Source organism: Palaemon carinicauda, chromosome 28 (genome assembly GCF_036898095.1).
Source record: "Palaemon carinicauda isolate YSFRI2023 chromosome 28, ASM3689809v2, whole genome shotgun sequence".
NCBI classification, from domain to species: domain Eukaryota; kingdom Metazoa; phylum Arthropoda; class Malacostraca; order Decapoda; family Palaemonidae; genus Palaemon; species Palaemon carinicauda.
The window spans coordinates 8,976,129-9,001,919 of record NC_090752.1 but is presented as its reverse complement, the minus strand read 5'-3'; the positions used below and the strand labels follow the sequence as shown (position 1 = coordinate 9,001,919).

At 43.6% G+C, this 25,791-nt stretch overlaps 1 protein-coding gene across 3 annotated transcripts in view; it reads left to right on the top strand.

Moving 5' to 3' along the window:
- The first annotated feature begins 683 nt into the window (after positions 1-683).
- LOC137621451 (uncharacterized) overlaps positions 684-25,791 on the top strand; it is an 84,113-nt gene continuing 59,005 nt past the window's right edge. For 2 of the 3 annotated variants that reach the window (XM_068351761.1, XM_068351760.1), the window contains exons 1-4: positions 684-961; positions 17,888-17,950; positions 18,648-18,776; positions 23,788-23,949. In XM_068351761.1, the coding sequence (XP_068207862.1) occupies positions 854-961; positions 17,888-17,950; positions 18,648-18,776; positions 23,788-23,949 (462 nt within the window). In that variant the 5' untranslated portion in view covers positions 684-853. The remainder of the gene's footprint in view (positions 962-17,887; positions 17,951-18,647; positions 18,777-23,787; positions 23,950-25,791) is intronic. The other variant, XM_068351762.1, reaches the window with a different exon arrangement.

Genomic DNA, 25,791 nt, shown 5'->3' with positions numbered 1-25,791 from the left:
TTCTTAACCCATGGCTCCACAAGTAGCTTATGTGAACACTTCCTTATAAAATTTCGTTATAAAGTAGCTATGTAGATAAAATAATTATATATATTTGTAGAGGGTTATAAAACATATTAAGAATAAATGATGATCAATGTATATAACTCAATGTTTATAACCCTCTATCTCCCCCCAAGTTTTTAAACCGACCTCCACGAGAGACATTTTAAAAGGCCGTTTAAAAACTTGGGGGGAGATAGAGGGTTACAAAACATATTAAGAATAAATGATGAACAATGTATATAACTCAATGTTTATAACCCTCTATCTCCCCCCAAGTTTTTAAACGGCCTTTTAAAATGTCTCTCGTGGAGGTCGGTTTAAAAACTTGGGGGGAGATAGAGGGTTATAAACATTGAGTTATATACATTGTTCATCATTTATTCTTAATATGTTTTATAACCCTCTAATTTGCGAAGCGCTGTATCAAAGAGAAAACTTTAAACATTACAGTTCTTTCTAGTTTATGCAATATCAATTTAGTGTTATGAGATATAGATTTCTCACATATTTCTCCGCTAATTTATTTTAATTAAATGGTAATATAAAAACTATGGCAGATAATGTGCTCCTACAGAGTTAAGAAACATTATAAAATATGTCAAAGTTGCTAGGTGTCAAATTATACGCGGTAGACTTCATGTCTCAATGCAGACGAAAAAGGTGTAATTGGATTCCCCGAGATCATTGTGTTATTTCGCCCGTCAAAGTTAATGTGTCGTGAAATGAATTTCATACGGCTAATGGCGTTATTGGAAAGGTAGTTGAAACAGGGAAGAGGCGCAGCGGCAGCCTAAAAGGAGTCGTGATAATGGAGGAAGTGGATCTGAATGATCAGGCAGCAACTTCGCTGGCTAATTCTGAAATTGACCTCAGTGCAGAGGATGTTGCAGAGGAAGGACCCGATCCTAGGATACAGGTGCATTGAAATGTCCTTTCATGTATGCTTAGAATTTATAATTTGATGATTGAAAGCTCTGTTTTCTCCTGTAATTCAGGATACAGGTACACTGACCTGTTATTGAGATATCCCTTTATATACTGTATGGGTAGAATTTCCTATTTGACGAATGAATGTTCTGTTTTATTCTTTAATTACCATTTGTTGTATATATATGATATTTTAGAAGGTATATGACACAAGGCCTTAATTCACCTAGAAGCATAGGCCTAATGACTAGCTCTAGGTTAGGCTTGCAGTTTGAACACTTGCTTAACAATAGTATAAATCTTTTGGCAGGTTTTAAATTATATTATTTAGATATAGACCAGAAATTATGTCTGTGCTGGTAATTAGCCTTGAATATATCTAGTTTGTCAATGATATGGTAAATTTTTATTAAATGTATTTAATATTACCACTTATCTTACAATCCCGTTTTCTATGGGGTAGGCGCCGATGTGTTCAAGTTGTGATGCAGGTAAATGCCGAAAATACCACCATACATGCAATAATTATCACATATGATATTGGTATCATAAGTTAATCGGTGTCTCTATTGGGTTATTGCGCTGCCAAAAGAAGGCGGAGCCTCATGAGAGGGCTATCTCGGTGGGTAGCACTATCTCGGCTGCAACCTGACATTGCTATGTTCAGGCTCACAATTTTACACGCTTTATCGAAGATTGCGATGTATATGTGTTTGTCATGTAGTATCCTCATTTGGTTAGCAACCCTTGCTGCATATTAACATCCTAGGATGACAACATATATAGTATATAGCTAGTTGTGAGTGGTCATGTATGCTCACAGTGATGTTTTCAATTAGACCGATGGTCACACGCAATCATCGGAACAGTGTGCTGGCAAATATGATTTGCTTGTGATCTGAGCTAGGTCCCTGTGTGTATGATGGCCTTAAGGAGAATTTTATAACCTGAGGTACCTCACCTAATGTGGCCCAAATCGCCATGTCCTTACTTACTTACTAGTTCAAAGTTCAAAGTAGGAGCAAATGTTTTTATGTTGACCAGGCCTGACATGAGTCTTTTTATTGTTTATATACGACATATCTGTTTTTGACATTCTTAATAGTTTATATAGGACATATCTGTTTTGATGCTGTTACTGTTTTTAGAATGATATATTGTTAATTTATTCTCATCAGTTATTTATTTTCTTATTTACTTTAATCACTGGGCTATTTTTCCCTGTTGGAGCCCCTGGGCTTATAGCATCTTGCTTTTCCAACTAGGGTTGTAGCTTGGCTAGTAATAATAATAATAATAATGAGGGACGTATCCCCCTGCAATTCTCCCTCACTTTAAGCTAACAATAATAAAGGTCAAAATTGCCTTTATGTAAAAGTGTAGCCTCCTGGAAAAGTTGCTTGAAAGAAACAATTTTTTATTCAAAAATCATTGAAAGGGAATTATGTACTAAAGTTATACATTTGAAATTTTTTTAGTGTTTTTATTTTTCACATGTATTATTTTATTAGTGTATGGAACTTACTTCTGAAGGTGACTGGTTTTTCAAATGGAATTTTTTAATTTTTTCTAAACTGGATGTACAGATTGTAGGCTACAAAATTCCTTATCTTTTCATGTTTGAATTTCAATGATAAGAGAAGTTGTTGCAAATTTTTTCCAAAAATTTCATGCTTTGAGAAATTGGGCTTCAAAATTTATTTGTATTGATTGATTGAATAGACTTTAGTAAGTACATGTATAGGCTTTTAACAGTAATTTTCCTCACCACTGGTGATCATAAAGATATAATCATCATTTGTTCCTAAGCGAAATACAATTCATCGTCCTTAGGTAGGAAAAATGTTTCAAGTGTCAGTTGGATGGTTATTGAATCGTTTTAACAAGCAGGTAAGCAAGAGAAAGGAACGAGGACAAGGATTCTCCACCCTCCTACCTGTTCACTTATGTTTTTAGTCACATCGAGAACATATGTGTTGTTGCTCCCTTAATTGAACTTTTCATCATCGTTTTTTTTTCAGGAAGTGAATGTTGATTGTTATACAGTGAACCCTCGCTACTTTGCGGTTCGACCATCGCGGATTCACCACTTCGCGGATTTTTTTCATAACCCATATATATATACATATTGGTAATAACAAAATCAACATACTGTACTGAATAATCAATATAATCGATGCAAAAACTAACCTATACACAGATGTGTACAGTAAATGCGTTTGTTTCTTCATTATGATCAGAGAAACGTAAACAAAACATTGGTTGCCATTTTTTATCGTGCTTTTTGGCGTGTTTAGGAAACGCATGATATAAAATCGCCTTTAATATTTGTGCCTGTTTTAGTTTAGGGTACTGTAGTACTTGCATTAAGTGTTCTGTACATTAAAGGGTAGTTTTAAATATTTAACTTAGCCGGTGAATATATATAGCTGCAACTCTGTTGCTCGACAGACAAAAAACAGTAAAAACTCGCCAGCGATCGCTATACAGGTTGCGGGTGTGCCCACCAGCGCCAACTGTCGGCCAGATACCATACTCGATGTAAACAAAGACTCAATTTCTTCTCTGTCGACGTGTCGACAAGACGTACTTTACTCGCTGTTGAAACCTGGAGTTTTTCCCATCATATTTGGTGAAGTACTTTAATTTGGTTTTGAGCTTTAGCAGTACAGGGTTTTTTCTTCAAATAAATCCTTGAACTCTTTTTTGTATCGGATTCATTGTTGATGACTTAGATCGTTTTTTGGAATTTTCCCTTGACCAATTCAAAATGGCTGACCTTTCACAAGTTCCCAAGTTCAGAAAATGCAATGCTAGGGACTGTCATAGGCGTCTTCCAAAGGCTTCTCTCGACCCTCACACTGTTTGTTCCAATTGTCGGGGTAAAACCTGTCAATTGGAAGATCGGTGTGAGGAATGCGTGGGCCTTTCGGAATTCGATTTTATCGAATTTGAGAAGTATACACGCAGACTAGAGAGAGATAGGGTAAGGAGAAGTTCTTCTAGGTCGGTAGATTTTTCCTCTCCTCATGCCCCTCAACCTAATCCTTCCCCTGTAGTGGTTGTTCCTAACCCCCCTCCTAGCACTCAGGAACCATCGATGGCTGACATGATGCGTGCTATCCATGCCTTGGGGGAGAGAGTTGAGTCCCTTGCAAGTGACCGCAATCAACTCATGGCGGATGTTAAGGAACTAAAGTGCCAAAGTGCCGCGGGAAGTGATAAAGTGCCTAGTGTTTCTCAAAGTGTTGTGAACAGTGTTGCGCTTGAGGGTTCGTCTGTTCGTGCCTGTCGTCCTCCTAGTCCGGGACCTCTTGCAAGCTCCCAAGCCCAGGGGAGAAGCAATGTCGTACGACTCATGGGTTCGAGAGGCCTTGATCAGCAAACAGACGTTCCCTCTATGGTATCAGGCGTATCTCCCCAAGATCGCCCCTACCAACGTAAGACGAGAGAGCCCGTTTTTACCTCGTCGTCCGAAGGTGTTTCTCGTAAGAAACCTTGGACCAAGGTCTCACGACCTTTGAAGCGTAAGTCGGTCCCTTCAGGACAAGTCCAACGTCCCGGTTGTAGCCACTGGGTCAGTTCGGACTCGTTGCCGTCATCCGATGACTGCTCGCCGCCTAAGAGAGGCAAAGCGGTGCCGCCTCAGTCGCTCACCCCGTCTGTTGCCGCACCTGCCGCCGTAGACCCTAAATGGGTGTTGCTGCAGGACATGCAGTCCAAGCTTGCGTCCTTGATGGAGGACTTCAATGCGGAGAAGGTTGCTGCTGAACCTTCTGGCCAACAACCATCCAAGCGATCTGTTGTGCGTCCTGTTGACGCTGAGGTAACTTTCTCGCGTCTACCAGTTGGGGTTGTACCTCTACCGATGCGACCCAGTGTGGGTGGCCAGCCGCACGTTGACGTTAGGCGACGCACGGAGGTGGTTGTTGACGTTCAGGACGGTCAGCAACCATCAGAGGTGACTTGTTTTGACGCGGTGCGTCAACCTCCGCAACCCGGTATGGTGTTGACTGCACAACCCAGACGGTCTAAACAGTCTCGGGTGGACGCTGTGCGTCCTCGCGCACCCATGGTTGTTGACAGTTCACAGACTGTGCAGCAGTTCCATGACGCTGCGTCCGGCTCCGTCACGCATGCACCAGTGCGACCGGACTCAGCGAGCCAAACGTTGCCCACTCCTTTGCCGTTTCCTCATCAGTTTTCGGATGAGGAACTATCAGATGAGGACGTTGCTGAACCACAAGAGGATCAACCTTCAGAACTTGACGAGCCTAAAGCAACTCAACCATCATTGGACTTTAGAAAAGTCATGGCTGTATTTAAGGAGTTGTTCCCTGACCACTTTGTTTCTGTGGCTCCTCGTTCGCCGCCGTCAGAGTTTGTATTAGGCGTGCCTGCTACCGCACCTGCCTTTACTAAACTCGTTCTCTCTCGCTCATCCAAGAGAGCTTTGCGGCTGTTGGGAGATTGGTTAGAGACTAAGAAGAGTTTAGGAAAGACAGCTTTTGCCTTTCCCCCATCTAAACTCTCGTCTAGATCGAGCGTCTGGTATGCCACGGGAGAAGTTCTCGGCTTGGGAGTTCCTGCCTCTGCCCAGGGCGACTTCTCAAGTCTTGTAGACTCTCCCCGCCGCCTTGCCATGAGACGCTCGAAGATTTGTTGGTCACCATCGGACCTGGACCACCTTCTTAAAGGGATATTTAGGGCTTTCGAAGTCTTTAACTTCCTAGACTGGTGCTTAGGAGCCCTGAGCAGGAAAATCTCTACTGCAGATAAGGATGTTTCCTTGCTCATTATGTCCTGCATGGACAAGGCCGTCCGTGATGGGTCCAACGAGCTAGCCGCCTCATTCACGTCCGGAGTCCTGAAGAAGCGAGAGTCTCTCTGTTCTTTCGTGTCTGCTGGAGTGACGCCATGCCAAAGATCTGAGCTACTCTTTGCTCCCCTTTCCAAGTGCCTGTTTCCTGAAGTCTTGGTAAAGGAAATTGCCTTATCTTTAGTTCAGAAGGACACCCACGATCTAGTTGCGTCCTCGGCTCGCAAAGCTCCCCCTTTGCCTACATTGTCTGCTAGACCGAGGATAGACACTCCAGCGTCTCGCTTTATTCCGCCCTTTCGTGGCAGAGCCTCCAGCAGAGGAGGTGCTCATGCCGAAGGGAAGCGAGGGAAGAGGAAAGGATCCAAGTCCTCTAAGGGCAGAGTCTGACTGCCCGCAACTTCAGACAGCAGTAGGAGCCAGACTCAAGAACTTCTGGCAAGCCTGGGAGAAGAGAGGCGCAGATCAACAATCTGTGAAGTTACTCAGAGAGGGGTACAAAATCCCTTTTGTACGCAAACCCCCTCTAGCGACGTCCCCCATCGATCTCTCTCCCAGGTACAGAGAGGAAGAAAAGAGACAAGCCCTGAAACTGGAAGTGTCTCTTTTGCTAGAGAAAGGAGCGGTGGTCAAAGTCTCGGACCTTCGATCACCGGGGTTTTACAACCGTCTCTTCCTAGTATCAAAGAAGACAGGAAGTTGGAGACCGGTGCTAGACGTCAGTGCTCTGAATGTCTTTGTCACAAAGACGAAGTTCTCCATGGAGACCACAAAGTCAGTCTTAGCAGCGGTTAGAAAGGAAGACTGGATGGTCTCGCTAGACCTAAGGGACGCCTACTTCCACATCCCCATTCACTCAGACTCCCAACCTTTTCTGAGATTCGTCTTCGAAGATGTGGTTTACCAGTTTCGGGCCCTGTGCTTTGGCCTAAGCACAGCTCCTCTCGTATTTACGAGGCTGATGAGGAATGTGGCCAAATTCCTCCACTTATCGGACATCCGAGCCTCCCTTTATTTGGACGACTGGCTTCTCAGAGCCTCTTCCAGTCGTCGCTGTCTGAAGGATCTCAAGTGGACTCTAGATCTGACCAAGGAATTGGGACTCCTAGTCAATTTGGAAAAGTCGCAGCTGGTCCCATCCCAAACTATTGTGTATTTAGGGATGGAGATTCACAGTCAAGCTTTTCGGGCTTTTCCGTCGGCCCCCAGAATAGATCAAGCCCTGCTATCCATTCAGAAGATGCTGAAGAAAGAACGCTGCTCAGTCAGGCTGTGGATGAGTCTGGTAGGGACGCTGTCATCCCTGGAGCAATTTGTATCACTAGGAAGACTACACCTCCGTCCTCTTCAATTCCATCTGGCTTTTCACTGGAAAAAGGACAAGACGCTAGAGGCGGTCTCGATCCCGATTTCCGGAAAGATAAAGTCTTGTCTGACTTGGTGGAAGGACAATATCAACCTAAGAGAGGGTCTTCCCCTGGCTGTTCAGATACCCAACCACGTTCTCTTCTCGGACGCATCGGACTTGGGCTGGGGCGCGACGCTGGACGGTCGGGAATGCTCAGGTCTGTGGAACTCGAGTCAGAGGAACATGCATATCAACTGCAAGGAGCTGTTGGCAGTTCATCTGGCCTTGAAAAGCTTCGAGTATCTCCTTCGAGGCAAAGTGGTGGAAGTAAACTCGGACAACACCACGGCCTTGGCGTACATCTCCAAACAAGGAGGTACCCACTCACTGACGTTGTACGAGATCGCAAGGGACCTGCTCATCTGGTCAAAAGGTCGAGACATCTCCCTAGTAACGAGGTTCATCCAGGGCGACTTGAACGTCATAGCAGATTGTCTCAGTCGGAAAGGGCAAGTAATTCCAACCGAATGGACCCTCCACAAGGATGTGTGCAAGAGACTTTGGGCCACTTGGGGTCAACCAACCATAGATCTCTTTGCAACCTCGCTGACCAAGAGGCTTCCAATCTATTGCTCCCCAGTCCCGGACCCAGCAGCAATACATATAGATGCCTTCCTCCTAGATTGGTCACATCTGGATCTCTACACATTCCCACCGTTCAAGATTGTCAACAAGGTACTGCAGAAGTTCGCCTCTCACGAAGGGACAAGGTTGACGTTAGTTGCTCCCCTCTGGCCCGCGAGAGAATGGTTCACCGAGGTACTTCGATGGTTAGTAGACGTTCCCGGAAGTCTTCCTCTAAGAGTAGACCTTCTACGTCAGCCACACGTAAAGAAGGTACACCAAAGCCTCCACGCTCTTCGTCTGACTGCCTTCAGACTATCGAAAGGCTCTCGAGAGCTAGAGGCTTTTCGAAGGAGGCAGCCATTGCGATTGCTAGAGCAAGGAGAGCGTCTACCATTAGAGTCTACCAATCGAAGTGGGAAGTCTTCCGAGACTGGTGCAAGTCAGTTTCTGTATCCTCGACCAGTACCTCTGTAGCCCAAATAGCTGATTTTCTCTTATACCTGAGAAAAGGACGATCCCTTTCAGCTCCCACTATCAAGGGCTACAGAAGCATGTTGGCATCGGTCTTCCGGCATAGAGGCTTAGATCTTTCCAACAATAAAGATCTGCAAGACCTTAAGTCTTTTGAGACCACTAAGGAGCGTCGTTTGGCTACTCCTGGGTGGAATTTAGACGTGGTACTAAGATTCCTCATGTCAGACAGGTTTGAGCCTTTACAGTCAGCCTCCCTGAAAGATCTCACTCTTAAGACTCTTTTCCTGGTATGCTTAGCCTCGGCTAAAAGAGTCAGTGAGATTCATGCCTTCAGCAAGAACATCGGATTTTCGTCGGAAAAAGCTACTTGTTCGCTGCAACTTGGTTTTCTAGCCAAAAATGAGCTACCTTCTCGGCCTTGGCCTAAATCTTTCGATATTCCCAGCTTATCGGAGATCGTAGGCAATGAACTAGAAAGAGTCTTATGCCCTGATAGAGCTCTTAAGTTCTATTTAGATCGTACTAAACCTTTACGAGGCCAATCTGAAGCTTTATGGTGTTCAGTTAAGAAACCATCCTTGCCTATGTCAAAGAATGCTTTGTCATACTTTATCAGATTGTTAATACGAGAAGCTCATTCACATCTGAGTGAGGAAGACCGAGCTTTGCTTAAGGTTAAGACGCACGAAGTTAGAGCTGTAGCAACTTCCGTGGCCTTTAAGCAAAATAGATCTCTGCAAAGTATAATGAACGCAACCTATTGGAGAAGCAAGTCAGTGTTCGCGTCATTTTACTTGAAAGATGTCCAGTCTCTTTACGAGAACTGCTACACACTGGGACCATTCGTAACAGCGAGTGCAGTAGTGGGTGAGGGCTCAACCACTACAATTCCCTAATTCCATATCCTTTTAATCTGTCTCTTGAAATGTTTTTAATGTTGTTTTTTATGGGTTGTCCGGAAGGCTAAGAAGCCTTTCGCATCCTGGTTGATTTGGCGGGTGGTCAAAGTCATTTCTTGAGAGCGCCCAGATTAGGGGTTTGATGAGGTCCTGTTGTATGGGTTGCAGCCCTTGATACTTCAGCTCTTAGGGGTCTGTCAGCTTCCTAAGAGGATCGCGAGGCTCCGTAAGGAAGACGTACTTACAAGGCAGAGTAATCGTCTAAGTAGACTTCCTTACCAGGTACCTATTTATTTATTTTTTGTTATATTGATAACTTCCAAAATGAAATAAAAACTCTTAGCTTATACGATGTAAACATATTTAACTGGTCTCTACCCACCACCCTGGGTGTGAATCAGCTATATATATTCACCGGCTAAGTTAAATATTTAAAAATGATATTTTAATTATAAAATAAATTTTTGAATATACTTACCCGGTGAAAATATAAATTAAACGACCCTCCCTTCCTCCCCAATAGAGACGCAGTGGGATGAGAAGAAATTGAGTCTTTGTTTACATCGAGTATGGTATCTGGCCGACAGTTGGCGCTGGTGGGCACACCCGCAACCTGTATAGCGATCGCTGGCGAGTTTTTACTGTTTTTTGTCTGTCGAGCAACAGAGTTGCAGCTATATATATTCACCGGGTAAGTATATTCAAAAATTTATTTTATAATTAAAATATCATTTTGTTAACAGTACTACGTACAAGGGAAGGTTTTAAAAGTCTGAATATACATGTTAAATAAATAGGTAAATATGGTGTCACTACTTCGCGGATTTTCACCTATCGCGGCCGGGTCTGGAACCTATCTACCGCGATAAACGAGGGTTCACTGTACAGTACAGCAATGGGAAGCAAGACACTTGTACATGGGAGGATGGATGCTGTTTCTGGTTTTTGTTAAACTGGCTGTACACACTCCCTTTGTGTTTCTTGCTAGGGCATGATTGTTCGTAATTAACCGCGATTGTAGGTCGTGGCCACCTATAGTGCCAGGCGTGTGCGTTGATTGCTAGAAAGAAAGTGTTGCTTCTGCCTTCTGCTTATTGGGATGCGTCTGTTACCACCACTCCTGCGCTTACACCCCTGGCTTGGTCCCCAAGATGTATGCTTTAGGAGCAAGGAGCCCTTGGGGCTATGTTGGCAGGCTTTCAGGTTCTGGTGTCATGTAGGGTTCCCTTAGTGTTTGCCTCACCCCATCGAAAGTTGGAGGCTCTTATCCGTTTTTGCTACCACTGACGACGAATGTGCCCAATGGAAGGTTTTGTCCTCCTTGAGTCTTTCAGGTAGACTATCCATAGCAGTATCTCCCTTGGTGACACCAGTGGTGATGGGCGTGGTCAATGTGGCCCTAGTGTTGGTTTCTCCTCTGATGTCGGCAGTGGTTCCCCTTCCCTGGGCGTAGGGCGGCCCCGGGGGCTGAAAGGACGTTTTGCCCCAGTGTTAGAGGGGTGTTCCCTGGTATCTTCCATGACCTGGTCACCCCTTATCCCTCTTTCCCTGTGCCTAGACCCTGACCCTTGTACCTGGGTGTCTGCTGGTTCCGTTCCTCAATGAGTGTGCTACCCCTCCCTTGTGACAGTGTTCTCCAGTGTTGTGGTTCCTGTTGGAGCAACCCCTGTGGTTTTTCCCTTTGGTGGAGCATCGTTATCCAAATTTCTCAGACTTCGTCACCTCTGCCCGAGGGGTGCTTTGTGTTGGAAAGATTAAGACGTGTGTGTGATCTTCTTTCTCCTCTGAATACTTTTCCTCGTTGTCCTCTTTGACTTCCAACTCTGTTCACACCTCTCGGAAAAAATTGTAGCGAAACGCTCCTTTTGACACCATCTTGCTCAGGGTGATTGGATGACACCCGAGTCTCTCCCAGCCCAGTGATTTGGGCGACTGTTCCTGCTATGGTCCTGGACCTCTCAGTGGATCGTTTGCGATCCCCTTCGGTGGAAGGTCGTCCTTTCAAAGGGCACGCCGACCTTCCACCCGACAGACCTGCTGACCTGCCGTCGCTGTTCCTGGCAGCTGATGCGCTTTACGTGCCAATGAATCCTGATTATCATGCTAGTCAGGCACCGATCCCTATAACGGGGCAACTAGGGCGTACGCGCCATCACGCGCATACGTCCCTTACGCGCCATGATGGTCATGCGCGCCAACGGTCTCCTGTGCGCAAGGCTTTGCCTGGGGTAGCGCGCCAGCCCTCACCTGCGCACCAGCGCTCACCTGTGCTCCATCGCGTCACTGCGCGCCATCAATCTCTTGCGCGCCAGCAACCCCCTGCGCATCAGCGCTCTCCTACGTGTCGGCGCTCACCAAAGTGCCAGCACTCTCCCCCGCGCCCACATACATCCATCTCTTCTGTGCGCCCACGATCTTCGGATCTGGGAGCTGTAGGGTAGTCATGGACTTCGCCTACACACCAGCGCTCGCCAACGCGCCGCCTGCAGTTTCCAGCACACCATCCCTCGCCAGCGCGCAATCTAGCACGTTCACCTGCTCGCGCCCACGAGGATACGCGCGCACGCCCTGTGCGCCCACGCCCTTCCTCTCCAGCAGTTATGCGCTGCCATCCTGACGCGCGCCCGTAAGATGCGTGCCCACGCACACAGGTTCCGACTGCGCGCCCGCGCGCAAGGGATATCTCTCCTGTGCGTGCGTGCCCTATGACATCTTTTGGAGTGCACGCGCCCTATGTCATCTTCTGGGGCGTTATAACTCTCGCCCGCACACCCACGGGTCCAACATCCTGATCCTGCGGGCCCACGCGTGCGTGAGCGCACAATCAGTTTCCTGCACACTCTTCTGTGTCTCCCGCGCGCGCTTCTATGTGCCATCACTCGCCTGCGCGCCCTCGCAATCTCCCGCGTGCGCACCAGCAGTCTCCCGCATGCGCACCAGCAGTCTCCCGCGCGCGACCTCGGGTATTCCCCATCGCGCGAGCGCCAATACCCTCCCGCGCGCGAGGCTGCAGGACAACGCACGGCAAGGTCGCCATCGCCACATTCCCCTCCCCGCAAGCGCAGAACAGCGCGCTCGGCGGTGGAGGGGATGCTTCCGGAAAGGTCCAGGAACACTTCTTCTATTCAGGCGAACCCCCCCTATGGAAACTCCTCCCAGGGATCTGTCGATCCCTGTCCCTCGAGAGGGAGTGTCTGCCTGTCAGCCAACAGCCATGGTTCGGGGCACTAATCAGAGCGGTTATACAGGCTTTCAAGCCTGTTCTCTCTGAATTGGGCCACAAATCCTTGGCTGCGTCTACCCCTCTGAGGAGAAAAAGAGGAGTTTCGGACGCGGTGACTTCTCCAAGAACTAAGCTGTCTTCTCGTAAGCCCTCGAGGCAGGTTGTCTCCCCCCCCTAGACTTTTTCTCCCTCTCTGTCGGACGAGGATTTCCTGTCCTCAGGGGAGTCACGTGAGGTGAGACGTTCCCCCATCGCACCAGTGAGGGAAACCCCACCTCACGTTGAAAAGTCTTCCCGGGTAGGGGCAGAGAAGAACTTGCCTCCATCTTTGTTAGAGTCCTGCATCCTTCCCAGGAAGGACTCGAAGACAGTGCCAAAATTCTCGACGAGACTTAGGACGGAGCCAGCTAGTCACTCGGAGAACGTCCGCTATTCTCCCCAAGAAGAGCCTTTGGGGACAGGAGACTTCGCTGCAAGTCCGACATCCGGAGGAGAAACTACAAGAGTCAGAACATGCATTTTGGCAGGTTCTGACTCTTATGAGGACTCTCAATGGGTTTGCCGACCCAGAGATTCCCCCTCGAGAGGGCAAAGACACAGTCTTGGACCAAGTATTTGGAACTCAAAAACCTTCTAAGGCCAGTGCGGCTCTGCCCTGGACTCAGGGGGTTAAGAGTACCAGGGACAAGATCGCGGTCCAGCTCTCTGAGTTAGCCTCCTCCAACCGCTCCAGTGCCGGCAACAAGCTTCTCCCACCTCCTCGCGTACAGCAGAGGAGGTACTTCGAGATCTTGGAGGAGCCTTGTTTAGCTCTTCCTCTTCACCATTCTTTGGAAGAACTTACCAGGGGAGTCCCTCTTGACTCTCCAACCGGCAGGTCTCATTCTCGGTAACCGAGATCCTTAACTAGGAGAAGGTTGCGAAGTGTGCTATGCAAGCCACGGATATCTGGTTAGGGACCTTAGGTATCCTGATACGCTCTGAGGATTTTTCCAAAGAACGTACCAGGAAAGCTATGGAGACGTTCCTCCTCTCAGGCACTCGCACGATCGAGTTTCTGGCCCACCAAGTCTCGAACTTGTGGGCGAACACCATCCTGAAACGTCGGGATACGGTGGCTGAGAGGTTCCATCAGAAGGTCCCTAGCACCGTGATAAACAGGCTCAGGCATTCTTCCTTGGAAGGAACGAATCTGTTTGAGCCTAAAGACGTGGAACATGCTGCTGAGAGGTGGAGGAAGTCCCACCAAGACTCCCTCCTGCATAGGGCTTTGACATCCAAGCCCTATAAGCCTCCAGCACCCCAGCAGCCCCGTCCTACCAAGACCACGAAACCGACGGTAGCAGCGAAGACAGTGGTGTCTAAGCCCTTTCCTGTTAAGGACAGGAAAGGCAAAAAGTCCTCCAGGGGAGGTAAAAATCCTAGAGGGAGCATCCGAGGCCGCAAATGCGAGGATTGGCAGTCCTCCTGCATGTCCACCAGTGGGGGGATGCCTACAAAGTTGCGCAGACAGGTGGCAGCAACTCGGGGCCGATTCCTGGAGTTCCGTAATCAGTCAGGGATATCGCGTCCCGTTCACAACATCTCTACCTCCCCTGACGACGAATCCAATGTCATTGAGCTCCCTTGCCATGGGATCAGCAAGGGGGCAAGCCCTTCAGGCAGAAGTCCAGACCCTGTTGAAGTAGGGCGCTATCCAAGAGGTCCTCGACGGGTCTCCAGGCTTCTTCAGTCGACTCTTTCTTGTAAAGAAGGCGTCTGGAGGCTGGAGACCAGTCATCGACCTCTCGGCTCTGAACAAGTTTGTCAAACAAACTCCGTTCAGCATGGAGACCGCAGACACGGTCAGACTAGCAGTGAGACCGCAAGACTTCATGTGTACACTGGATCTGAAGGACGCGTACTTCCAGATCCCGGTCCATCCGTCTTCAAGGAAGTACTTAAGATTCAGCCTAGACAACAAGGAGTACCAGTTCAAGGTGCTGTGTTTTGGTCTCTCAAAAGCACCACAGGTTTTCACCAGTGTGTTCACCCTAATATCTTCGTGGGCACACAGGATCGGCATCCGTCTCCTCCGTTATCTGGACGACTGGCTGATCCTAGCAGACTCGGTGTCATCCCTTCTTCAACACCAATACAAACTTCTGGGACTTTGCCAGGATCTGGGGATCATGGTAAATCTCGAGAAGTCCTCTCTGCTTCCCACTCAAAGACTGGTATACCTAGGCATGATTATAGACACCAATCTCCTCAAAGCCTTCCTATCACACGACAGGAAAGCAAGGCTGAGGAGGGTCGCAAGCCCTTTTCTCGGACGAGAAGAACTTCCAGCCCAATCGTGGTTACGTCTCCTTGGTCACCTCTCATCTTGGGCTCGTCTAGTTCCCAACGATTGCCTCAGGATGAGATCCCTCCAGTGGCGACTCAAGTCCCGGTGGAATCAAGGCTACGATTCCCCGGACGTCATGATCCCTATGGGACCTGCGGAACGGACGGACCTCCAGTAGTGGGTGACAGACAAGAACCTACGAAGAAAAGTGGATTGTCTCGTCCTCCCCCTGGATTTGATGCTGTTTTCGGAGACCTCAAAGAAAAGGTGGGAGGCCCACGTACTGCACCACACGACCTCAGGCCTGTGGTCAGAATCAGAAAAGTGCCTCCATATAAATTTGCTAGAGATGAAGGCCGTCTTTTTGTCCCTTCAATAGTTCCAACAATACCTGGCGGGTCACTCTGTGTGGGTGATGAGCGACAACACCACAGTAGTGGCTTACATCAACAAACAAGGAGGTACCTTTTCGAAGCAGCTATCCCATCTTGCAGTTGAGATACTGAGATAGACCGAAGTCCACTCGATTCCACTATCGGCACGTTTTATTCCAGACGAGGAATGTGCTCGCCGACAATCTGAGCAGAGTGTCTCAGATAGTGAGTACCGAGTGTCTTTGGATCATCTAGTAGCCAACAAAGTCCTGACTTTGTGGGGTTCCCCGACTGTGGATCTGTTCGCAACAGCTCTGAACTTCAAGCTTCCGCTGTACTGCTCCCCATTCCCGGATCCCAAGGCTCTCTGGCAAGATGCCTTCCAACAACGGTGGGACAACATCGACGTTCACGCCTTTCCCCCGTTCTGTCTGATGAGGAGGGTGCTCAACAAGACCAGAATATCGGTCAATCTTTCAATGACCCTCATAGCTCTACTATGGCATCACGTGGAATGGTTTCCGGACCTTCTGCAACTCCTAACGGAACTACCGAGAGAACTCTCTCCACGACTTGATCTACTCAGACTACCACATGCCAACATCTTCCACAAAGCCGTAGCTTTGCTACGACTTCACGCCTGGAGACTATCCAGCATCTCCTCACTGAGAGAGGATTTTCGCAAGTTGCGATTAGGATATCTGGACATCTGTGAAAGTCATCCGCAGCGGTCTACCAGGCAAAGTGGAAAGTCTTCTGTGGTTGGTGTCGTGGAAGGGGTATCTCTCCACTCGATGCCACTATTCCAACAATAGCAGAGTTCCTCGTGTATTTGCGGGAAGAAATGCGCCTTTTAGTCTCGGCGGTGAAAGGCTATCGCTCAGCCTTAAGTCTAGCCTTCAGGCTCAAAGGAATGGACATTTCTTCTTCGCTGGAACTTTCCCTACTCGTACGAAGTTATGAACTTACCTGCCCTCAGTCGGAAGTGAGACCTCCTCCATGGAACGTGGTTCGAGTTCTCAGGTCTCTTAAGAGACCTCCCTATGAACCATTATGCCAGGCTTCAGACCGCCACCTAACTTGGAAGACGTTGTTCCTACTGGCTTTGGCTTCGACCAAGCATGTTAGTGAACTTCATGGTCTCTCGTATGACATCGCCCATTCAAGGGGATTGGGGGAGGTAACGTTCAGATTCGTCCCTGAGTTTATTGCTAAGATTCAGAATCCGGGAGTAGCGGATCCTCGGTTCGACTCCTTCCAGATTTTGAGTCTCCGTTCTGTAACAGATGACCCAGACCATCTCCTACTATGCCCAGTAAGGAGTTTGAGGCTATATCTCAAAAGAACGGCTGCAGTCCGTCCTCAGGTGCCAGCATTATTTGTTAGCACAGGGAGGACTAATAGGAGGGTCACCAAGAACACCATCTCGGCATGGATTCGCAGGGTGATTCATCTGTCCCTGAATCCAGTCCCTCCTCCGTCACGTCGCCCTAGAGCGCATGATGTCAGGGGCGTAGCTACGTCCCTGGCCTTCAAAAACAATTTCTCAGTGACGCAGATTCTTCAAGCTGGGGTGTGGAAGCGTCAGACGACCTTCACAGCCCACAACCTGCAAGACGTGACCCACAGGAGGCTTGATACGTTTTCTATCGGCCCTGTGGTGGCTGCACAACAGCTGGTTTAAAACCTCAAGCTCCTTATTGGACAAGTAGCAGAAGGTTGAGGGCATTGTTACCCGGTTTTAGTCTGCATGAATGAAAAGGTTTGTCTGGCCCTTATTCTTTTCTTCATCTTCCCCTCTCTTGGGGAAAGCAGCATCCTGGGTTCTCTGCATAGCTGACCTCAAACCACTGCAGGTAAACCATGTTTCCTTGTGTTCCTAGTATTAAGCTAATACTGTCACGTCCCCATACCCTGACGACGTGGTATTGGGAGAGTCCTCGCCTAAAGTTTCCATCTAAAGAACTTAAGGTCAGCTTCCTAGGACTAGTCACACTTCATTATACCTTCACACACAGCTTGCTTAGGCCGCAGTCCTTGCGTAGCAAGGTTCTAGCGAGGTGCAGGGACTCCTTATTTTTGAGTGCTGACACTCAAATAACGAGCTTCCTGCAAAGCCAAAAAGCTAGTACTGGTTGGGACGTCCACCCTTCCTAATGGGTGAGTCACCCCTATTAATTAGCGTGGTTTGTATGTCAGTTACGGAACAAATGACAAATTCGTAGATAATTTGTATTTTTCCTAGCTATACAAACCTTAGCTATTTAATCAAACTTGCCTGCCAGTGCTATCCCCCTTGAAGTCCTACCTCCTAGCAAAGTGACCTCAAGCACAGGTGTGTGTGAGGGGGAAGGGGGGTAGCAAGCTACCCTCCCCTACCCCCGCTAACTAGCGGTGGGGTAGTAAACCTTCGTTAAAATTCTAATGGCTCGTCATTTCAGCTACGCCGGAAGTAATACCCCTATTAAATAGCTAAGGTTTGTATAGTTAGGAAAAATACAAATTATCTACGAATTTGTCATTTTTAGATATTCTTAACAGTACATTTATTGGTTTTACTGTCTTCTTTAGTACTTTCTTTCCCATTTTTAACAGACAGGCAATATCCCTATAAATAAATATAGTTGATAATTTTAGAGAGATCTATGTGGAGTACAATATTTGCTATGACAAAGAAAGTATTTTATATTAACACTAGCAGATATATTTTGCTAAAATAAGGCTCTTGTGAATCCAATCTTTGCATGTAGAAAGCAAGATTTATCTAAGAATGTTAACTTTCTCATTGTATTCAGGTTTTCATTTGTTATACTACATTCCAGGTTGAACTCGAGAAGCTTAACACCTCTACAGATACTATCAACAAATTGGAAGTAGATCTAGATGTAAGTATTGGTTTATTCATTAATTGTTGACTAATCAATACTGTAAATAGGTACAACCAAGTAGCTTTTTGTAATCAGAGTAGAAAATTTACTTAAATTCTTTACCACTGTTTCCTTCAAATTTATGATTGTGTGCTTTGTTTGGTGGACTTAAATATTTAAGTAGGATTATTATTTTTCTATAAATTAATTTCTTCTAGTTTTTTCTTATTGTTTTGTGAGAAGGCTTCTTACCTTTTGTTTAATCTTAATAGAGATCTTGAATTTTTACATCCTTCAAATATTTCCAGGATGGCTTTTTATGATAAGTAATCCTGCTACAATAAGTTTGTAATTCTACAGGAATTATTTTCTGTTCACTTGAATTTTTAAATTATACAGTTGTAGATATGATGAAATGAGTTCAAACATGTGATTAATAATTTATTTTACAGTACAGTTAGTTATGTACAGTAATATTGAATTGAAAATTTTATGGATGATGATGATGTAGCTATCATAATAAACTTAAAAATTTGGATTAAGTTTTTAAAGAATTCTGTAAGTTAAATAAATTACAAAATTAAGAATGCAGAAAAATTTAGACTTATGATTAGCATAAGATTTTTTTAGTATGTATATAACATTTATTTCTAATTTACAGTACGGTACTGTAGTTGATGAAGGAAGATGATATTATTTCAAAATTACTTTCCAGGAAGCTCGAATGCTGTTCAGGCAGCTATTATCTGATTCAACTCAACGTATTGATGTTCTTGCTAAAAGATTAGGAAAATGTGTCGAGCAGTCACGGCCATATTACGAGGCTCGAATCAGAGCCAAGCAGGTAATGAATAGAATCTTTTGATAGATATTGAGATTGTTATTTGTTTTTGTGCATTACAATATTAAGTTCAGAGTTAGAATCAAACTCTCTGCTTTATTTTGGAAATATATAGCTGTACCAAACTTTTGAATTTGGAGGAAGTTCAAAAGTAAGCCATAATGCTTATACAGTATACAGAAGCTTGATGCTAGTAAAGAAGATTTAGCCTAAAAGGTTTTAACCTAAAAGGTGAATGAATAAAGATCAAAGATAATGATGTAAAGTGAAGATTCTTTCAAGTTGCAAGGGTGCTGAACATCGTTTGAAAATAAAGTGCTGATTTAAATATTGAATCAGGTTGTAAATAAGCAAATTGATTCTATGAAGGAAAACTCACAAATTTGCAAAGAAACCTAAAGAGTAAGTAGTACCTTGATGCTCAAAATGCCTTTGGATTTTTCATGGAAACATTTTCATATTATTAGAACCTCTCTTATCATCATCTTCCAAATATAATTAGGCTAGACAAACTAAAATTCCCTTTCAAAATAATACCACAAATAAAAAGATAAAGATAAGTATCTCATTAATAAGGTGAAGGAATTGTAATGTTCCTGGTCCAAGATGGTATTCCATTTTTATTTCGTAAAAAGACCCCGTTCCTATTACACAACCTTATACTATTCTGTAGGAATTCAGGCCAAATGTTTTCTGGATTCAAAATATTATGTCCCCAGGCTATCTTATAAAAATAGTAAATGATGTTTTATTTAGTTAAGTATTGTTCTATAGTAGTAACAAATACTGATGGTAAATTTCTGTTGGCAATTTCCAGTCCTTAGAAATGATAACCAAACTGACAGGCAAATAATAGTATGCAGGACATATTTGGAGGTTTTTGCTTCCCTTTGGCATGACGTGATACAATTTGCTTTGAATAAGTACCACTTTCTGGGTGATTTTAGGAATTTTGTATGATTGTTATGAAAGACTTTACATCATGGTACAGAAAAGTTGTTTTATTTGGGACACATCATTAGATTAATTCTTCTTCTTCTCTGGGAAAAGATGTCGACAATGAAGAAGAATTAACCTAATAATGCTCTCCAGGGAGGCTGGCCGAGTTTTAATTCCTTTGTGGAAAGATTTAAGCTGGAAATCACTGGTCTACTTTTGTTTTTCTTCAAAAGAATACACTTTAAAGTGGCATTTAGATTGCACCCACAATGTCCAAACTCCTAATGTGGAAAGTTGGTGTGGCTATTGTATTTCCTCCCATAAAGATACAGTATTCTTAATGGCTGTTCAGTGCCTTTGTAGTATGCTAGATATACATAATTATTTGTTAATATAGTATACTCCTTTCATGCTCAGTGAACTCCAAGGTTTCTGGGCTGCCCAAAGGCAAGAGCCCGGGTCTTATACAAGGTAAGGCAATCTATACAGACAGACAGACAGAACTCCAAGGATTTTATACTACAAATATGTGCAGTCTCATTGTTTTTAAAGTTAAAATCACATTCATTGGTTTTATCAAAGAAAACAAATCATAGAAAATAGACCATGTAAATCAGAACAGCTCTTCACAAAATGATTGTATAGGAATGTATGTCATTCCTCATAGCCCCATAGCTTCCCCCTTTCATATAGCCTAAACTTGCTATAAACTTTGTTCAATCAGATGATAGCTTTTAATCGTACAATGGCCTGACAAGAAAATAAATCATGCAAAGTTTCTTGATGGTATAAGAATGAATCATTGAATGTGTTATTAATTAAATGACAAACCTGTTAAGGAAACTTAGGGTTTAGTCACTTTTCTGTTTTAGATGTTCCTCTTTCATCTATGTACTATCCATCTTATGTGAGGGCCTTGAGGAAGTGAACTTTAAGGTAAAGTCAGTGAATAAAATTATTCAAGGCAAGATATTCCACAGAAAAGTATGGCCATAATGTGTTAGGGAAACTTAGGATTTAGTCACTTTTTTTGTTTTAGATGTTCCTATTTCATCTATGTACTATCCAACTTTGCAACTTAAACTTCCTAGTGCAACTGTAGTGTCTTCCTCAAGTTATAGCAAGGCACTGAATTACCTCTCTGGCCCCAGTGCTGTACCATTTGGCCTGACTTTATAAATGCAATCCAACCCAGGAAAATCTTACGTGAGGGCCTTGAAGAAGTGAACTCTAAGGTAAAGTCAGTGAATAAAATTATTCAAGGCAAGATATTCCACAGAAAAGTATGGCCATAATGCATTAGGGAAACGTAGGGTTTAGTCACTTTTCTGTTTTAGATGTTCCTATTTCATCTATGTACAGTACTATCCAACTTCGTAACTTAAACTTCCTTGTGCAATTGTAGGGTCTTCCTCAAGTTATACCAAAGCACTGAATTACCTCTCTGGCCCCAGTGCTGTAGCATTTGGCCTGACTTTATAAATGCAATCCAACCTAGGAAAATCTTATGTGAGGGCCTTGAAGAAGTGAACTTTAAGGTAAAGTCAGTGAATAAAATTATTCAAGGCAAGATATTCCACAGAAAAGTATGGGCATAATGCGTTAAGGAAACTTAGGGTTCAGTCACTTTTCTATTTTAGATGCTCCTATATCATCTATGTACTATCCAACTTCGCAACTTAAACTTCCTAGTGCAATTGTGGGGTCTTCTTCAAGTTATAGCAAGGCACTGAATTACCTCTCTGGCCCCAGTGCCGTACCGTTTGGCCTGACTTTATAAATGCAATCCAACCCAGGAAACTCTTATGTGAGGGCCTTGAGGAAGTGAACTCCAAGGTAAAGTCAGTGAATAAAATTATTCAAGGCAAGATATTCCACAGAAAAGTATGGCCATAATGAGTTATAGGACACCTTTTTTAGGTATAGGGAGACAGAAAATTTAACGATTCCTGAGAACATGTACTGTTCAGATTCATTCTAGGTCTTTGAAGCCCTAGAAGTAAGGTATTTTTTTTTTTTCAACAGGCATAAAATCTGCCATGTTACGGATACCCCACATATTGGAGCCACTATGCCATTAAAAACATCAACTGGACTGGATACTGGAAAATCTTGCAATTTGAATTCAGTTATCTATTGCCTCAACTGTGTGGGTAATCTTGTGAGGTATTTAATTTTGGGGCCTTAATTTGAATATGTTAATTTGTTGAGCATATATAATAACAAGTTTGCCAAAGATCTGAGAAGTTCTTTTGTGACAATGAAAATTGGTTGTAGGGGTCCTGTCATTTTGCAACCCTTGAACCCTTCATGGTTTCTTGGGCTGCAAAGAGCTGGGCATTACTTACAGTATTTCTGGAAGACTAGTTTTTTTAGTGACAATGATACATAGAACTTAGTACTAGATTTGCTGGCTATTTTGTCATTTATAGTAGTCTAGTATTCCATAGTGAGCATAGACAACAAATATTGTGTAACGACTACCCCATTGAAAAAGTTTCCCGGGAACTCTTCGTAGTACTGTTCTATTCTTTTCTAGCCATTGCTGATCATATACTAATGAGCCTGTTCCTTAATTATTTTGGAGATTGCAACATTGACGGCCAAGTGCAATAAGATGTGTGAGAGTGTAAGAGAAATAGATATCAGAAGACTGTAACTTATACTACTATTGCTTTGGAACTGCTGTCACTATTATTTGGATTTCTCTGTCCAAAATTTGAAATCTAAAGTCTTTTTCAAAATCTGAAAACTTGAAGTTTGATAACCCTATTTGATTACAGTGGCGAAGTATCATGAAACTAAGAACACTAAACACTTCACTGACTATTGCAGACTTCACCAGGGAGGTCTCTAATACAAATACAATTATAGTATTATTACTAGGCCCAAAGCACCAATGAAGACCTTTGCTGCATCCTGTTATTCTACAAGTTATTCATGGTTTCAGCACTGGGTGGTCCTACACTTCTTTTATCTTCTTTCTGTTCAACCCTTTTAAATTTTTCTTTATTCTACCATTGCAGTGTTTTTCCCAAGTTGCAAATGGGCATTGAATGTCCATCCCGGCCATAATGCTAGGCCTTATTACCCAAATTCATAAATCCAATTCAATGCAACGCTAGGTAGTGACATTCACTGCTGATGCCTTGGTACAGTTTTTTTTTCAAGTTTGTTGAACTTGGAAAGACTGAATGGAGGGTAGGGTTGGTTGGTTTTGGTCTGCCTTGTGTGCTGTGGGGGATTATGGGGTTTCTGTGGGCTATTTGGTTACTGGGACCTTCCCTGTATTTTAAGAACAGTAACAACATTAAGATAGATCTTTTATATACTGTACAAAGTATAGACACTTAAAAAAATACGCGAGAAATAGAAATAAGATAGAATGTTGTGCCTGAGTGTACCCTCAAGCACGAGAAATCTACCCCAAGACAGTGGAAGACCATGGTACATAGGCTATGGCACTACCCAAGACTAGAGAACAATAGTTTGATTTTGGATTGTCCTTCTTCTAGAAGATATGGTTACCATAGCTAAAGTCTCTCCTACCCTTACCAAGAGGAGAGTAGCCACTGAACAATTACAGTGCAGTAGTTAACCTATTGATTGAAGAAGAATTGCTTGGTAATCTCGGTGTTCTCAGGTGTATGAGGACAGAGGAGAATGTGGAAAGGATACGCCAGACTATTCGGTGTACGTGTAGGGAAAGTAAAAATTAACCATAACCAGAGAAAGGGATCCAAAGTAGTACTGTCTGACCAGTCAAAAGACCCAATAACTCTGTAGCGGTAGTATCTCAGCGGGTGGCTGGTGCTCTGGCCAACCTACTACCTTCAATGATAGGTCTACAGAAGATGGACATGCTCTTGATTTTGAGAGAACCTTTTAATATTTACTAAAATAAATAGTTCAAGCTCAGACTCTGATAAATGAAGAAAAGAATTTTTTTTATTTAGAGACTGATATCAAGACTTGATGAAAGGATTTATATTGTTTATTTACAATAACCAATATGGCTGAATATTCTCTTTATAAAGATTTAATTAGGAATTTACCCTAATTATATTTTGTTCAGGCTCTGGCAGAAACTCAGGCAGCTGCTGTGCGCTACGAACGTGCCATGAGTCAACATGCAGCTGCTCGGGAAATGGTGTTCCTGGCAGAGGAGGGTTTAATGCAAAAAGGATGTACCTTTGATCATACGTGGCAAGAAATGCTTAACCATGCCACTTATAAGGTATTGTATTGGTCTAATACTACTTTCAATAGTGAGAAATAGAATAGATGTTGCATGTATCATAATGATGTAATGTTTCCATCCTTATATGTTTAGAAAAGGGTATATGATAAAGCATGGAGACATTCAGGATAGATTTAACTTAAGAATTTTTAAAACAAACAATCTTATACAATTTTTAATCAGTTGTATTATGAGGTATAGTTCATTATTACTTGCTTATGTTGTAGCACAATCCCATCAATTTATAAATTATATTGCTGGCTTTTCCTCATAGACACTAAAAGAAGTATCATCAGCTCCTCTTAACCCCTTCACTATGAGGCAGCGGATACGAGATTTGTTACCATCGTATATATACACACATACTTACTCTATGATAACCTATATTTCCATGTTTATTTGTTTTGAAGCTGAATCAGAATAAATTTTTCTGAAGTTTACTTTATTTTCTATTGGGTTTAACTCTTCTCTCTGTCTGCATCTTTTCCCACTTTTATGTGGGGTCAATGTTTCTGGCCAGCATTTTCCATCTACCTCTGTCCCACACTTCATCACCGGTTAATCCCTTTGATTGAAGGTCATCCTTGATACAGTCCATCCACCTTCGCTTTGGTCTCCCTCTCCTTTTCGTTCCCTGTACCTCCATTTCCATCACTCTCCTCCCAATATACTGTTCATCTCTTCTCATGACATGACCATACCACCTCAATCTACTTTCTTGGATCTTATCTGATAGTTTTGTAACTCCTGTGGTACCCCTAAACAATTCTTTCCATTTGTTATGAAGCGATTATAAAATCATTTTTCAGAATTTTTTTTTTTTCTATTATTTTACTCTAAATAATAGTAAAGCACTGTGATTCTACGTGTAAAAAACAACCTTTTTATTAATTTTGAAGTGATTATGTGATAGCATAATAATTCCATGATAGGTACCCGTTGAAAGATATAAAACGGGATCTTAAGTTATACAGAAATGTTAAGAACGTATGGGTTTGTTGTGAGAGTGAGCGTGTGTGTGTGTGTGTGTACGCAACCTGCTCGGTCTTCTGTGTTTTGTAGAGGGATTAGAATTGTGGATTACAAGGGTTTGGCAGTAGGAAAAACTAAGGTATGTAAAGATTTTGAGAGAGGTGTGTGTGTGTACAACCTGCTCGGTCTTCTGTGTTTTGTAGAGCGATTAGAATTGTGGATTGCAAGAGTTTGGCAGTAGAAGAAACTAAGGTATGTAAAGATTTTGAGGCTTCTGAATCTATACAGTAGAGTGCGGCAACCCTGGAAACATACTTTGCCATGAGAATTACTGCTTCACAATGATTGTTTAAATCACAATATTACCTCGGCACTATGCACAAAGGAAATGCGGATCATGATCTCGCCGAAATAATTCACATAGATCTGCAATGCAATAATTGCTAACTGAACCAGGGGAAGACATATTTAGTGCAGTAAGTAAACAATGTAAGAGAATGAACAATCTTAGTGTGATCACTGCTGTGTGACAATGGTAACTGAAGACTAGATTGACTTGACAGGTTTAATTGGGCTTTTCACCACTTACTCCATTCCCTTGTTTAGGGCATGTAAGTATTGAAGTGAAAGAGAATGAGAACATTTAGAATTTTACATGTAAGTGTCAATTAAACTGGGCTGAAAAAAAAAAAAACATGAACTTGGGAAAGATTCATAAAAATAAAGATTTTAAGACTAAAAGTCTGCCTCAATTCTTTCACATCCCTTCTTTAAAACGGGATGAAGACCATTCAGTAGAAAATAGTCTTCATTATCCAGTAAGAGTCTTAAGTTATATTTGGACTAAGCAAAAGATAGAGTTACTGT